Raw genomic sequence first — 15,183 nt, 5'->3', positions numbered from 1 at the left:
CCTCTCCTAAAGAATTGATTGTCATCGAAGTTGTAATACTTTTATTCGTGTTGTGATTGATTGTTGAATTTATTGGCGGTAAATAGCTTTTATTTGAATTTGGTTGTTTGGTTAATTCGAAAAGAATGTTATTTTTATTTTTTAATCAAATTATATTATATTTATATTATTTACGTTACTATTTATACCTCTAGTGTAAGTAAATTAATAATTTATCGCTATTTCGTAACCACAATTTCGATGATAAAATAGCCAGTTTGTTAATCGGTAAAGTAGTCCGATCAGGAAGTGTTGGTAATTTTCCTCTTTATTCTATTTAACGACGACGTAGTTAATCGAGACCCCATAAAAAAGTGAAATAAATTTTAGTATCAAGTTAATTTGGATATATAAATAAGCGTTAATTTACAACAATAATTTATTACTTATCACAATTATGGCAAGTTATACTTTCTTGAACTCCAGGGAAATTAAATACCGGTGGACCATAAAAAATTTTGTTGATTACTTCACTTTTGTCACTCCCCAAAGAGATAATACGATAAAATCTTCTATGTTCGATATTGATGGACACGAAGAATGTCAATTCTATTTGGAAATGATTGTTTCGCAAAATTCTGTACAATGTTTGCTCCTATTGAATCCTTGTAGTAGACGTTTACAGCTGACATATGAGCTATCTGTATTGAAAGCAAATAATGACAATTTCACGAAAGTAAACGGGAATATCTTGTGGGATGACACAAAATATTACACACGTGCATCTCCACAATTATTCATTTCGTTGGATGATTTTTTTGCAAAAAAATTGTACGATCAAACGAGCTCGCCGAAGGCGAGCGAAGTTCGATCGAAATTATATAAAGTCTCGTTCGAAAGGATTACAAACGTAGTATCGCCTTCGTACTACAACACAACCACACATTCAGAGATAGAAAAAGAGAGCCCTCTATGACTCTCTACCAGCTTCCGGGTAACTCTCATAATTTTTACAGATATGAAAAATAAATAAACTTGGGGTGGGACTTTCTTTTATTATATTATATAATTAAAACTTAAGGGGTTGGGATGTAATCCTTTCGAACGAGACTTTATATAATTTCGATCGAACTTCGCTCGCCTTCGGCGAGCTCGTTTGATCGTACAATTATAGTCGTCTCGTTCTCAGGATTACAAACGTAGATGTTTAGAGTCCTAATTTTTTGGGTAAAAAATTTTTTATTTATTTATTTTTCCAATTACATATTTTCTTACAGCATTACTTTACTTAGATTATAACTGAAGGCAGAGTATTTCAACTTAATAACTTATTATATTAGCTTGAAGACAAACTGTTTCAGCGAATATGCTTTTCGATACTTTAATTGGTCTATTGTAAAATCTTGCGAAAACCTCTGACGATTTCGTCCAACCAGCCGTTGACTTAATTGTGTTTATGTCAATTCCTTTTTTATATGCAGTTGATGTGGATGCATGTCGCGTTGAATATGCGGTAAATTCTTCTGGAACACCACTTTCTGTTAACACTGACTTAACCCAACGACTGATTGTTTGAGTAGACGCTTCTTTGTAAGGTTTCTTAAAAGTGATTAGCAGTTTGTCAACATTATTTCTTAATGAATTAGTAGCCTCAATATATTTTTCTACTGTGCTTGCAATACATAGTTGAGGTTTGTCTTTAAAATAGGGTAAAAACAGCAATGGTTGATTTACACCTTTTTTAGATGTTTTTGTAAAATCTTCAATTTCTATTTCTAATCCTCCTTCTACTTTTTTGATTTTACTTACTTTAATTAGTGCCAACGTTTGTATTCTATGAGCAGTGCCTAATGCTAACAAGGTTGCTACTTTTAACGTTAACCTTGACAACTTTAAACTTTCCAAGGGAAACCAAGTTTCTAACACATCTAAGACTATCTTTGGATCCCGGGTTTTATCATACTTCGGCCTTAGAGGACGATTTCGATAGACACCTTTGAAAAATCTATTTAATAATAGACTAGATGATAGGCTTTTTTCTGATAATAGGGATATTGCTGCTCTCATTGAATTTAGGGAGCCATAAGCTGCTCCTGCTTGAAACTTGTGAGATAAAAATTCTAATAAATTATTTTCTGTGATATTATATGGATCTTGCTTCTTTTCTTCGCAAAATCCAAACCATTCTTTTATTGGACCAGCATATTGTTTTATTGTTCCTTCTGCAAGCGATAGTATTACAATCTCTACGGCTGATGACGGAAGTCCTCTTTTTTCGAACGCTGTCCGGATAGCTTGCCGACAATCAAAAACATTTTTTGATGCAAGGGATGATTTAATGATCTGCAAGGTGATAACAAAAGTTTTTTAGATGGTTTGAAAACGATAGGTTTTTCTACTAAAAGAGTCTCGAAAACTGGAAACCAAGCCTGTGTGGTCCAATAAGGGACTACTAATATACCCCGTGCTCTGTCAGATACAATTTTCTGAATGACCCTAGGAATCATAGCAAACGGAGGGAACGCATAGAAAAACCAGTTATGCCAGTTGATTGTAAACGCATCTACGATGAAACTTTCTGGGTCTTGAAACCAGGAACAGAAAACCTCGCATTTTTTATTAATTCTGTTCGCGAAAAGATCTATTTCCGGTGTACCATATTTTCTAACTATTTTACGAAAATATTCGTTTCCAATCTCCCATTCAGTGTCGACATTGTTTTTTCTTGATTCTCGATCGGCATCTTCATTTTCTTGAGAGGGGATATACGATGCAAAGATCCAATTGTTTTTCTGTTCACACCACTGCCAAATTTCTCTAGCAAGAATATTTAAATTCTGATGTTGAATACCACCCATTCGATTTATGTAAGAGATTGCAGTCGTATTATCAACTCTCAAGAGAATGTTACAATTGTAAAGATCCGAAGCGAATGATTTTAAAGCAAAGAATATTGCAAGCAACTCTAAATAATTTATATGGTGTTTTTTCTCTTCTACAGACCATGACCCGTGAGTACCAGTACCTTCACAATAAGCTCCCCAACCTGATAGAGAGGCGTCAGTAAAAATAACCCTTTTATAACTAGGTAATTTAAAGGAGTTTCTAGAGTTCATAATATTTATTTTCCACCATTCAAAATCCTCTCTCAAATGCTCTGGCAACCTCATGACGCAGTCATATTTACCATCCTTCTTCAACAGCGACAGAAACTTCTCTCTCTCTAACTTCTTTGTATAGAGCCAACCATATTTTATTGCTGGACAAGCTGCCACTAAACTTCCAATAAGTTGAGCTAATAATCTGATTTTTACTTTTTCCTTATACATTATTTTTTGAATCTTTTCTAATAAATTATGTTTCTTTGACTCTGGCAATTCTAACGTCATACTACTTGAGTTTATCAAAAACCCTAAAAACTTACACTCTCTATCAGGTATTAATTGACTTTTTCCCTTATTTACGATGAATCCTAAAGACTCAAGAAGCTGCACTGTTGACTCTACATTCTTTGTACATTCTTCATAAGTGTTTCCTACACACAAAATATCATCTAGATATGCAATTAATAGTGAACCCCTCTTTCGTGCAACATTAAGTGCAGATCTTAAAACCTTAGTAAAAATGAATGGGGCTGTGGATAAACCAAATGGTAAACAAACAAATTCGTACAGTTTATTTTCGAACCTAAATCTAAGATATTTTCTACTCTCCTGATGCATTGGTATAAGAAAGTATGCATCCTTTAAATCAATTACAGCCAAGTAGTCTCCCTGTGATATAAGTTTTGAAGCTATTTTTATATCTTCTAGCTTAAAATGACTAGTGTCTATGAATTCATTGAGATTTTTTAAGTTTATTATAAATCTCTTTGTTCCATCTGGTTTATCCACTAGAAAATAGGAAGATATAAACTGTCCTTGAATGTCAGAACAAAGTCTGACAGCTCCTACTTCCAATAACTTATTTACTGTTATTTTATAATTTGTCAAGTTATCCAACTTAATAAGGTTAGGACTCGCAGGTTCCTTAGACTGATAAGGAGTTTCTCTAAACTCGATCTTATAACCCTCTATATAACCTATGATAGTTTCATTGGCAGTGACCAGTTTCCACGACTCCAGAAAGGATCCTAACCTCCCAGCATGGTGGGTTACCTCTATTTGTGACGACGATCCGATGACCGGTGAGTTGTTTTGGTTCTGCTGTGAGAGCTCGCATATCTCGAGTCTCTCTTGGACGTCATTCTCTGAGTTTGGGGATTGTACATCTTCTGTCCCATCCTCGAATATCCCAGATTCTTCGAAGATGGGTTCTTCCAGTTTAAATGATTCTGTGATTTCGAGGGAAATTTTTTCATTATTTGCTTAGGCTTAAGTTCGGAAGCCGCCTTTTCAATTGTTTTCGTTGTTTGGATTTTTTCCGCTAATTTTTCACCAAACAGATATTTGTCGAGTTGACATCTTTCGAGAGCATCTTTCCTGGATTTTTCTAATCCTGGCAGAATAAATGCTCTTCTGTTAATAGCCATTTGATGATGAGTTTCAGCCATTAGCATCCCTGCGTCACTTACATATTCTAACAACAGATTCCTGTGCTCATCTTTAATGACCTTTTCCTTCAATATTAAGGAAATCCCCAGGCCTAGGGCTATCATAGCTGAACCTAATGATTTCTGTGTTTCGACAGCATGTTCATCTCGCTTCTTTGCCGCTGGTTGCATTATTACGGCGACTTCTTCATTCAGAATCTGGGGTTCTAACAGAACGTTTTCAGCTCGTGGATAAGCTGCAATGAGATTCTCCTTGATCTCTTTTTCAAGACCCTCTGGAATCCATGACGACCATCTCGCTGCAACTTCTGGGTGTATTGAAGCTATATTTGTATTTTTAAGTCTTGGGTCCTTTCCTAAAATATGTTGAGTCTCCTCATCTACCTCGGTTGATGAATCGACCTTCTCTGTTTCCGCCATATTTCTTTCCTCAGTGTCCATTAGCGTACCCTGTCGCGTGAGATTTGAATTATCTTGCGGTTCAGGGTGGGTCGGTAAGCTATCGGCTGGATTATTGATTAGCTGATCTCCAGTACCATTTCCCTCACTTGCACTCTCTGCAACAAGCCATGTAGACCCCAAATTACACCTTGCCACTCGTGCAAGTATTACTCGAAATGAACAATCTGTCCCACCACTCGTGTGGGCACATTGTTTTGAATTTTCTATTGAAATTCTTGAGCGATCTGTCCCACCACTCGTGTGGGCACATCGTCATTAAGCAACCACTCTTCTTTTTACACTCACCTGAATTCGAAGATTGTTCGTTAGCAGAGTGGTTTTGCTCGCTTACTATTGTCCCTGTAATTTTATGTAAAAGCGATTCTAATCCTTTTAACTTCTTCCAAATCTTTTCCCGTTCTTCTCTTTCTTCCTCTCGCTCACGTTTTCTTTTACTTTTTCCCATTTTTTCCTCTTTTTTGATTAAAATTTCTTACTTGAATCTCTGAACGTGTGACCGTGCCGCGCACAAAAAACGTTATGAGAGTTACCCGGAAGCTGGTAGAGAGTCATAGAGGGCTCTCTTTTTCTATCTCTGAATGTGTGGTTGTGTTGTAGTACGAAGGCGATACTACGTTTGTAATCCTTTCGAACGAGACGACTATAATTGGAATTATTCCCTGACTGAATTTTAATTCCAAGATATCAAACAATAACGAATAATTTCAAAGAACTTTTGAATAGTCAAAATGAAAGTGATGTCGTATTTGAAGTTGATGGTTAAGAATTCAATGTTCATAAAATAATACTAATGGCACGCAGTCCAGTATTTTCAGCAATGTTTAACTACAATATGATTGAGAACAAATCGAATCGAGTCAAAATTGAAGACATAAGTCAATTTTTAAATAAATGATACATTTCATTTATACAGATGAAGTTGAAATAAAACTTGATCTAGAAACTGGAATAAATTTATTGAAAGCAGTGTGTAAATATCAATTGGAAGGTCTGGAAGCGATATGCGAAACAGAACTTTGTAATCTATTAACTATAAAAAATGCCATAGACTTATTGGTAGTCGCTGAATTATATAACTTGCCCAATTTTATAAACAACATTAAAAATTTTCATTAAAGTTCACCCGAAAACAATTCAGAATATCACTAATCCTCATCATCTTTTTTTGATTCTTACTGATAAGAAAGAGGAAAGTCAAGATTTCGCCTCCCAAGTAAGTAAGAGAAATAAGTTTTATTTACTTAAATAATAGATTACTATTTCAATTGTCATATGTCTTAATATATCACTTGCGATGTTTCAATGTTTATTAAATGTTAAATAAATTCATTTTTTGTTTTTCTTATAGAACTAATTTCAATTCCACTTGATTGAGTTAAATCTACTTGGACCGTTGCGTAATGAATCCAAAACATAAGTTACTTGCAAAAATTATCTTTGAAAGTTAGGAAGGGTTACAATAACGTCAACTAATAAAGCTAATTATCAATATCAATGTCATCCGTAAATGATGAAAACAAGAAACACTCCTGTGAAAAATATCGATCATACGAATTCGTTCAGAAAAAGCACATTATTCTTAATTCTTTCTGTTAACCTGATAAAGCAATGCATGTTAGTATTTTATTTTTTTATATAAACGCAATGAAATAATATAAAATTTAATAGAGATTTTTAGCAAAGATAGACATGTTGATTATTGAATATATGGGTACGAGAAGAAGAAGTAAATTTTTAATGTCCAAATAGTTATAAAAAAAACATGAGTCTATATGATATTTGGTAACTTTGATAAATAAAACTTTTTCTCATAGAATGTAAAAGTGATAATAAAAAGTTTTATATATACGTATGTTATCTATATAATCAAGTTGATATAAGTTATACACTTTCCTGTAATTTTTGGAATAGTAGAGCCAACGTAAAGTTGGTGAATGGCATCAAAGATAAGAAGAAGTCAATTTGTAGTTTCTTGGCAGAGCTCAAACTTGAATAAATATTTAAATATTCTTCTAAACGACACATTATACTATTGTGACAGGAAATTATTATTTGGCATAAGAACTTGATCAATTAAATACAAAATCGATAAGGTATCTTATAATATTTATATTAATTTGGTAATAGGATTAATTCAAAAATAATTTAGTAATTAAGTAATTAATTAACAGCAGTTAAAATTGTAGGAGTGATAACAAATATAAATGTAAGATATATTTATTTATCTTTTACCTACTTTTCATGATCATAAATTATCAACGATAACTATTTATTAATTTAGTTCATTAGTATCAATGGCATTTTTCTGTCAAGTATCAGGTAAGAAAATTCTATCTTTGTACCTACGATTGTAAATAATGTTATACAACTCTTACTACAAAACTGTTTTGCCGAGATTTCATACGTAAGCATTAGTAAAACATCATTTAATTTTTTTTGTTTAAAGTTTATCAATTAATAACTTGCAGTTTACTTTCATTTAAGGTAAAAGATGCAGTTTTCGGCTACACCACCATTGTTGTCTAAATTTTTTATATTTAATATATGTATATATAATTATCAAAATCATCAAACAATCATGGTTTTTTAAATTCTCATATTAAAAATTAACTAACATTTTTTTTTAATTTCTATAAAAGAATAAAACAATGATATTTTTTATATTTAGTAGATAAAAAAACAATGATGCGAATAATCGTTATATGGATCTGTGTCTTTTACTCTATCAATGTTTATCACTGGTATTTTGTTTATTTTGGAAAAAATGATTGGAACACTGAAAAATTTTTTCGCGGATAACGAACATACCTATTAGTTTAAAAAACTATTCTCAAAACATCACCTGATGACATTGTTAAATTGTCAACATATTGTTTAATCATAAAAATACACTATTGATCTGTTTTGAAAACCGTACATTTTTATTATAACATAGATTTTTATGATGACTTAATTTTTTTCTCACAAGAAACAATGTTTTAAATCAATTTAGACTGAGTTTTAGAGGTAAAGTATTCAAGTCGAATAAAAAATTTTTTGAAAACATTAATAAATTACTGTTTAGCGTTAATCAGATATTTTAAAGAATAATTAATTTATCATATTGATAATAAAAAAAAATTGTAAGTAAAAATACCCAGAATATTTAATTAATAATATTTATTTTTTAATGAATACAAATTGAATGAATTATTTACAGATCGATTATCATGTCGTCACGTTTTAAACAATGGTAATCTCAGGATTTATGCTAAACTATGTGATGAGAGTAAATTTAATCCTTTCTATAGTGTCAATGGTCGTTCCTAGTAATTCATCATCTAACTCATCCTATGTAATAAGCCACGAGTGTTCTGATTCTTCACAAACCATCAATACTAGTGTAGTAAATTGATTAGCTATCAAATGTTATAAGTTTAATTATAAAAAAATATTAATAAGAGTGTTGCTTTTTTATGGAGAGATGATGTTTCATTTAATATTTAAATTAAAGTCTACAAAAATCACTAAATGTATTTTTGTATGAAGTTTAGATTTTATATATAACTTCCCAGTAGGAAGCTGTTGTAATGGGTCCGATTTTGCAAATCCTAAATTTTGAAAGATCTTCAAGCGCTTTAGTGCCTTTGGCTGCTCAGCTAAACGTGAAATAATCAAACAATGTAGATAGTAAACTACACTTTGAAGTCCTCAAACAGTTGGTAAGTAAGCTTCCATGACGCTGAAATAAAAAAAAGTTGCTACTGAGTGTACATATTTTGATACAGATGCTTATGACATATAGGTACTAGGTGGTGGGGATATAAAATCGACCGACCTGAATTTTTTTCTATTAGTTAGACTACAATTTTAATATCTTCTGTGCATTCGTTATTCATTGATTAGATTTATACAATAAACCGTGTTCTATCTCTCATAGAAATAGTGGTGTCACAATTAGTAAAAATTATTTACTTTAAAGACACAAATCATCAGTTTATAGAAATTATTTATTTAGAAAACATATGACGTCACATTCTATTAATAGAATTATACAATTAGTAAGATAAATTAATCAAGTGTGTGAGTACACGAAGATCATTTCTGTAAAATTATTTCATTTTAGTATGATAAAATTTATTCTATTTTACTTTTATTTTATTGATTTTACTTTTCAAGTTAACATTTTATATTCTTTGTGACATTGAAATTTTTCAAGTTTCTATATGCATTCTATAATAATAAAATTACATAATTTTTTTTTTTATAAATTACATTTAACTATTTTTGTTGGATATTATGTGTGATATTAAAAGTGATAATTACATTGTTTCAGCCTATATATATACATATATATTAAGTGTTGTCTATATAATACTCACAAGAGACTAAAGTTAATTTATAAAAATGAGGAACTTGAATTGTGGTATATTTCATATATTTTATTTAATGACCATTTTTTCAACAATCCAAGGTGGTGAGTATTATTTTTAAATTCACATTAAGTGAATCTATTGGAATCGAAACTTAAATTCCAATTGTTTCATAGATATTTTTATCAAATATTTTGACAGTACATTAATCAATCAACTGTCCAAGTGAAGATTAGCATGTTAGATTTAGAAATATTTAAAAAAAGATTAAATAAATAATTAAAATGATTTACTGTTTCACGTATATGTTATAAGTTAATTCTATAAATTCTTTTGGAATTCAATTAGTATGTTTAAATTGAAATTTTCATTGAAGATTGTCCTTCAAGTCGTATAACACTTAAGTTTTATTTAATTCAGTTGTGTATTATTACCCAAAATAATACGCTTTTGTTAAAAGATTATGATAACATTTGATGTGATTATTTGTGGAAAAAATTCTTTTGTCATTAGAAATTTTAGAGCTTTGAAACTTTTTGTTAATCTATAATTAACACCTTTATGATTAATATTTTTCTAAAATGCTAAATTGTAATTAATTATAAATAATTGATCTTTATAAGTAATAATCTTTATGTTAATATAAATCAACAGTAATAATGAATATTTAATTTATTCTAATCAATTTTCATTATTCAACTTTTATGAATACAAAAAAATGAAACGTAGGTATGATGAAGACAAAGATAAATTCAATAATAGTTTGGGAATACATGTCTTTAAACTTTCTAGAACAAAACGTTTATTGTCGTTAATGAATTTTAATTAATACACACTATTTCTATTTCAATTAAAAATTTTTCATATTATGTACAAAATAAAATCTAAGGAATATTAATTGATAATTTTTTTTAATTATTTATAAATTTAAATCAAATTGCTTTCAAATTCAAATATAATTTATTTTCATATAAAAAATTATTGTCATTTTACAACATATTATGAAGCTTTTCAATAACTTGTAGAAACTATTGTTCAGAATTATAAGTGGTATTTGGATGATTCACTTGCTAAAAATAAAAAACCTAAAAGTCATACGTTTTTGTTTCAGTAACATACCATGGATCGACTGAAGTACAAGAAGAAAATCCATGGAGTATTGAATGCAGAGGTCTCAAAGCAGATGATAAAGTATCTTGGACGCGAAATGGTCAACGTCTTGTTGATGAACTAGGATCGGGTGATATTACAGTCACGAAGATTGACAATGGTGCAAGTTTGTTAAAGTCACAACAAGCTAAAGATTTTCATGAAGGAAATTATAAATGTATACCAAATAGTAATGTTACTTTTCACTTGACTGTTAAAAGTGGTAAGTTATTTTTTTATTATGATATAATAATAAACATGTCAAATGTTTATATAAGCTAATATACTATAGTCTTCTTATAAATGATAATTAAAAAATATTTCTTCATAAAAGAGTGATCATTCAATGACTAGTTAATAATTAACAAAGATTTTTGTTAATAGCAGCATAATTTGTTCAGTAAATTGATCAATTAATTTTTACGTATGACCAAAGCAATGATATAACTTAAGTGGTTAGATGCAGATAAATTTGTCTGAGCAATGCTTTATTTGAAAATATATAGTTGTTCTTTCAAATTCATATACAATTCATTTTCAAGCAATTGGAATTGCGTGTAAGTTATATCATTATAAAAATTAGACATTATAGACTTCACTACTAATTAAAGATCAATTAGTGTAATTTCGGCCTGCAATTAGTAAAATATGTTTTTGACAGCTTTCGACACATTTATAGAACTAATCGAAACATGTATATTTATTTGACTAGTTTAACATCTTGGGAATAAGTAACATTAATTAATGTTTGCTAAGTCAAATTGCCGAAGAAAATGTAATTGAAATAGTAGTTTACAAAATTTTTATCATGAAAAAAAGATTAATTCAATTTATATAGGTAGAGTTTATTTTGGGAGAATTTATTAAACATGAAAAATGATTCATTTTACATTAAAAATGATATGTTCCTTTACAATAATGCTTTTTTCATTAGTCATTGTGAAAGTAAAATTAGACATCTACTATGTTCTTATACAAATAAACAAATAATCAGTTAATGCATGTATAATATTATTTATTCAGGTTTGAAATTAATATTCAATAATTTAAAATATGTTAGATGATTTTTTTGTCTTTTATATTGAAGCTGTGGATTGTGCTAAATAAATAATCGCGATAGTTGTGTGATAATAAGTCGATAAGATAAAAAACGTGATTGCAATATTAACTAGAAAAATCATAAAAAATAAAAATTAAGGTGCCTTGAGGGATAATAAAGTAATTATGGGAAAGTAAATAGATGAAATTTGAAAAATATTTTCGTCTTCATTTACAAATATTTTTTCGTAATTTTATTCATTAATTTGTTTATAATTACTGTGCAACATTTAATCTTATTTTTACACATATGTATTATCAGTTATTTGTTCGGGCAACTAAACCAATAAATAGACATCACTTAGAAGAAAGTCAATTCACTCGAATTATTAAATGATCAGAATTAAAATAGAATAAAATATTTTGTATTTGTAATAATTTTTTTTTTTTTTCAATTTTTTGGGCTTAGATGTTCATTCACTGGTATGTTCATTAGAATAACATTCCAACAAATCTATTCCTGCTAAATTCGGTCATTCATAAATTGCTTGTGTACATCTGTTGTTCTATTAGGGGTTCAATACTGGTAGTATTGTAAACCAGAGGTGGGCATATATAATACTCAGCTTTCCAGGTATAGAGAAAGTTGTTATTTACTTGCACTCATTAATATTTCCAGAGTCACTGAAATTTTAGGCTTCCTTGTAGTCAAATTTTTTCCACCTCTGATGTATATTGTAATACAACATTCGAGTTTAATAAATTGTAACTAAACTCATGATTTATTATAACTTGTTTAAGATCCCATCATTTATAATCTACATATTTAAAATGATAAGATACTCATGAAAAAATACAAAATGAATTTACCCTATAATAATATATTCAAGATATAACTATTTACCTGTAAATTATAAATTTATATTTTTTTATTTCAATGAAACTGAATTTTAAAGACCAAATTATTTTATGTTTTCAGTTACAAAGATAAAAGTTATCCCGCCAAAAGAGGAATTACGCATTGAGTGTGAAAATGTTACTTCTGGTGATGAAGTAGTATGGAAGAAAGATGGAGTAGATGTAAAGCAAAAATTCGCATCAAAAGATGGTTTGGTTGAAGTTGAAAACAATAGTGGAGTTTTAAAAATTCTGAAAGATCATGCAGATGTTTTGGGTCTTTATAGTTGTAATACTTCTTCCAATGCAATGACATCTATACGAGTTGTTGGTAAGATGAAAACTAATTACTATTACTTACAATATAAATTATATTTATATTTAATTAAATTGATTGAAACCAAAGAGAGAATAATTCGATCATCAAAATTATGAAATCGTTATTTTTCAGCATAACTTAAAACTCCACGAAATACTCTTGGGGTAGTTAAAAAGAATTAGTGGCAATAGAAATTAGTTTGCTTTACCCTTTGCTTAATACCAGGCAAAAAAAGTAATTACCAAAAAACTACTTCAAAATTTGTTTTTCGTGATTAATGTAAATTTTACAAGATACAGAAAAAAGTTTCAAAAAATATCAAAGTTCTTTAAATTTCACATAAAAAACGTCAATTGGCTACACTTTATATCTATTATAGTTTAGCTGTAAAACTACAATAAAAAATTTATTTTCAACATTCTTTCCTTTTTATGATACTTTTGCAACTTAATTGTGGAAAAGAAAAGGTACAAATCTGCTCACCAGATGTTTTAGACAAAATTATTTTCATGTGGCAAACTTAGATTAAAAAAAAAAAATAGTTCTAAAGACAAAAAATAGTCTGCCTGTAAGTCAAAGGTGGGTAAGAATTACCTGCAAAGGAGCCTAAATTTTGGGTTACTCTGTAAACATAAATGAGTTTGAGTAAAAGAAAACATACCTGAAGAGTTGTTCCGGTTCTGAAGAACCGATTTTTTTTATTTTTTTTGGAAAGCCAATATCTCGTGTTGAGGACCCAAGTTTTGCTTAAATCGATTTCAATATTAATCTTAAAATTTAAGTTCTCTGTTAAATCCTCAATAAAATCAAATAATCAATATATTTGATATTATATTACAGCTCCACCAACAGCTAAAATCTCTGAATTCGTGAGTGTTGTCGAAGGTGAAAAGCTTCATTTAACCTGTTCGGGATCACATAGTCCAGGAATCAAAATAAGCTGGCTTTTTGCTGGAAAAAATTACACCAACAGCGATGGGCGTGTACAATTGATGCGTGATGAAGATCGTGGAATTAATCGTGCAGTATTAAATGTGGATCACATTGAGATGAGTGATCGTGGTGATGTCACATGCTGGGCATTGTACGACTCTGATGATATGCAATACACTGCTCATTCAACAGGAACACTCAGAGTTAAAGATAAATTAGCTGCATTATGGCCATTCCTTGGTATTTGTGCTGAAGTTATTGTTCTCTGTGCTATCATTCTGATATATGAAAAGAAACGCAACAAATCAGAACTTGAGGAGTCTGATACTGATCAAAGTCCTGACACGTGAGTTATCTTTATTTTATTTATTGTATTTATATTATATTATTTATCATTTGATTAGCATAGTTTAATGTATCAGTAAATTAACAAGAGGCTTAGAATTATATGCCTATATAAATGAATATTTTTTCAATAATATTAAGAATGAAGTGGATGATTTTACTGATAATCATGAAACTTCATTAAATCTTTGCTAAGATAAAAACACCAATGCTTGATAAAAATGTATCAAAAAATTAGCAAAAAATAATATTTTTTTAAATTGATTTGATTAAAAAAATACAACGGAATTGAGCATTAGTGTATGTATTTACTTTTATTTATCATGGTTATTTATTTTATTTTTGTTAAAATTAAAGAAAATTTTTTTTTATCTGTTAAAAGCATGAAATATTGGTTATTAAGATGAAATTAGAAAGATAATTCTGAAATAATTTTTTTTTTCAAAAAACAACAGGAAACCAACGCCTAACAAGGACTCAGATGTGAGACAAAGAAAATAAAATGTAAAAATTAAGTGTCACATTGGAGAGGAAGTCAATACAATGTCAATGGTTTCAGTATAACTTCCAAACTTATAATAAAATAGCTACTTATTTCTTTCTAAATATAAAGTAAGAATAAGTTTAAAATAACAACTTACATACTCTACAATTTTTATTATTCATTAGTGATTATTCATTTCATTCATAGAACTATTAATAAAAAAAAAAGTTTGCTATAATTTCTAAAAGATAAAACATAACAAAGAAACAATTGTTTCTGATATATCTACTAATATTATCTGATATAAAAACTTTGGATATTTCTTATGATGTGTAGGTTTTTACCACAATTGCAATGAAAACAAATAAGATGCTTTTTCAAAGTACGTACATTATATATTGATATGAAATAATTATTATGTGCACTGTTAGAATTATTATTATGTGTATACATAGGTTAATCGATATTAAAAATTTTAAATTTATTCAAAACTGAGTTTTTTCTGTATGTAACACATAACAAAGAAACATTTAAATTCATTTTAACATCCCATCGTTTTTGTTAAATGCCAAAATGTTATTCTATTTTTTAGAACATATATCTTCAGATGTTGAGATAATATTAGAAGATGGTTATGGTACTTGAATATTAATTATTAAAAGAGTGAAAAACA

The 15,183-nt window shown here is 29.1% G+C and overlaps 3 protein-coding genes across 3 annotated transcripts; 1 reads left to right on the top strand and 2 right to left on the bottom strand.

The window, feature by feature from the left end:
• Positions 1-1,299: 1,299 nt before the first annotated feature.
• LOC118072268 (uncharacterized) lies at positions 1,300-3,308 on the bottom strand. Its single transcript, XM_035091981.1, has 2 exons — positions 2,379-3,308; positions 1,300-2,322 (listed from the first exon to the last, which is right to left on the bottom strand). Exons 1-2 carry the CDS (start codon positions 3,306-3,308, stop codon positions 1,300-1,302), a joined length of 1,953 nt encoding a protein of 650 aa, XP_034947872.1.
• LOC118072264 (uncharacterized) lies at positions 2,266-5,025 on the bottom strand. Its single transcript, XM_035091978.1, has 2 exons — positions 4,137-5,025; positions 2,266-2,322 (listed from the first exon to the last, which is right to left on the bottom strand). The coding sequence occupies exon 1, from the start codon at positions 4,970-4,972 to the stop codon at positions 4,139-4,141; it is 834 nt and encodes a 277-aa protein (XP_034947869.1). The 5' UTR covers positions 4,973-5,025; the 3' UTR covers positions 2,266-2,322; positions 4,137-4,138.
• A 3,776-nt stretch (positions 5,026-8,801) lies between these two features.
• On the top strand, positions 8,802-15,121 carry Bsg (immunoglobulin domain-containing protein Bsg). Its single transcript, XM_035091964.1, has 6 exons — positions 8,802-9,055; positions 9,309-9,449; positions 10,457-10,717; positions 12,512-12,760; positions 13,589-14,027; positions 14,482-15,121. Exons 2-6 carry the CDS (start codon positions 9,380-9,382, stop codon positions 14,525-14,527), a joined length of 1,065 nt encoding a protein of 354 aa, XP_034947855.1. The 5' UTR covers positions 8,802-9,055; positions 9,309-9,379; the 3' UTR covers positions 14,528-15,121.
• Positions 15,122-15,183: the final 62 nt, after the last annotated feature.

The sequence above is a fragment of the Chelonus insularis genome, unplaced genomic scaffold (genome assembly GCF_013357705.1).
Source record: "Chelonus insularis isolate UGA/USDA-ARS -01 unplaced genomic scaffold, ASM1335770v1 contig_90_pilon, whole genome shotgun sequence".
In the NCBI taxonomy this organism is placed as follows: Eukaryota; Metazoa; Arthropoda; class Insecta; order Hymenoptera; family Braconidae; genus Chelonus; species Chelonus insularis.
This window is presented reverse-complemented; position numbering and strand designations above follow the sequence as displayed.

Bases quoted from the DNA above. Each gene is read 5' to 3' on its own strand.
- LOC118072264 (XM_035091978.1), bottom strand. From the start codon at position 4,972: ATGGACACTGAGGAAAGAAATATGGCGGAAACAGAGAAGGTCGATTCA.
- Bsg (XM_035091964.1), top strand. From the start codon at position 9,380: ATGAGGAACTTGAATTGTGGTATATTTCATATATTTTATTTAATGACC. The intron at 10,718-12,511 runs GTAAGTTATTTT...TTATGTTTTCAG, and splicing joins TCACTTGACTGTTAAAAGTG to TTACAAAGATAAAAGTTATC. The intron at 14,028-14,481 runs GTGAGTTATCTT...AAAAAACAACAG, and splicing joins ACTGATCAAAGTCCTGACAC to GAAACCAACGCCTAACAAGG.
- LOC118072268 (XM_035091981.1), bottom strand. From the start codon at position 3,308: ATGTATAAGGAAAAAGTAAAAATCAGATTATTAGCTCAACTTATTGGA. The intron at 2,323-2,378 runs GTAGAAAAACCT...ATCACCTTGCAG, and splicing joins CAGTTTTCGAGACTCTTTTA to ATCATTAAATCATCCCTTGC.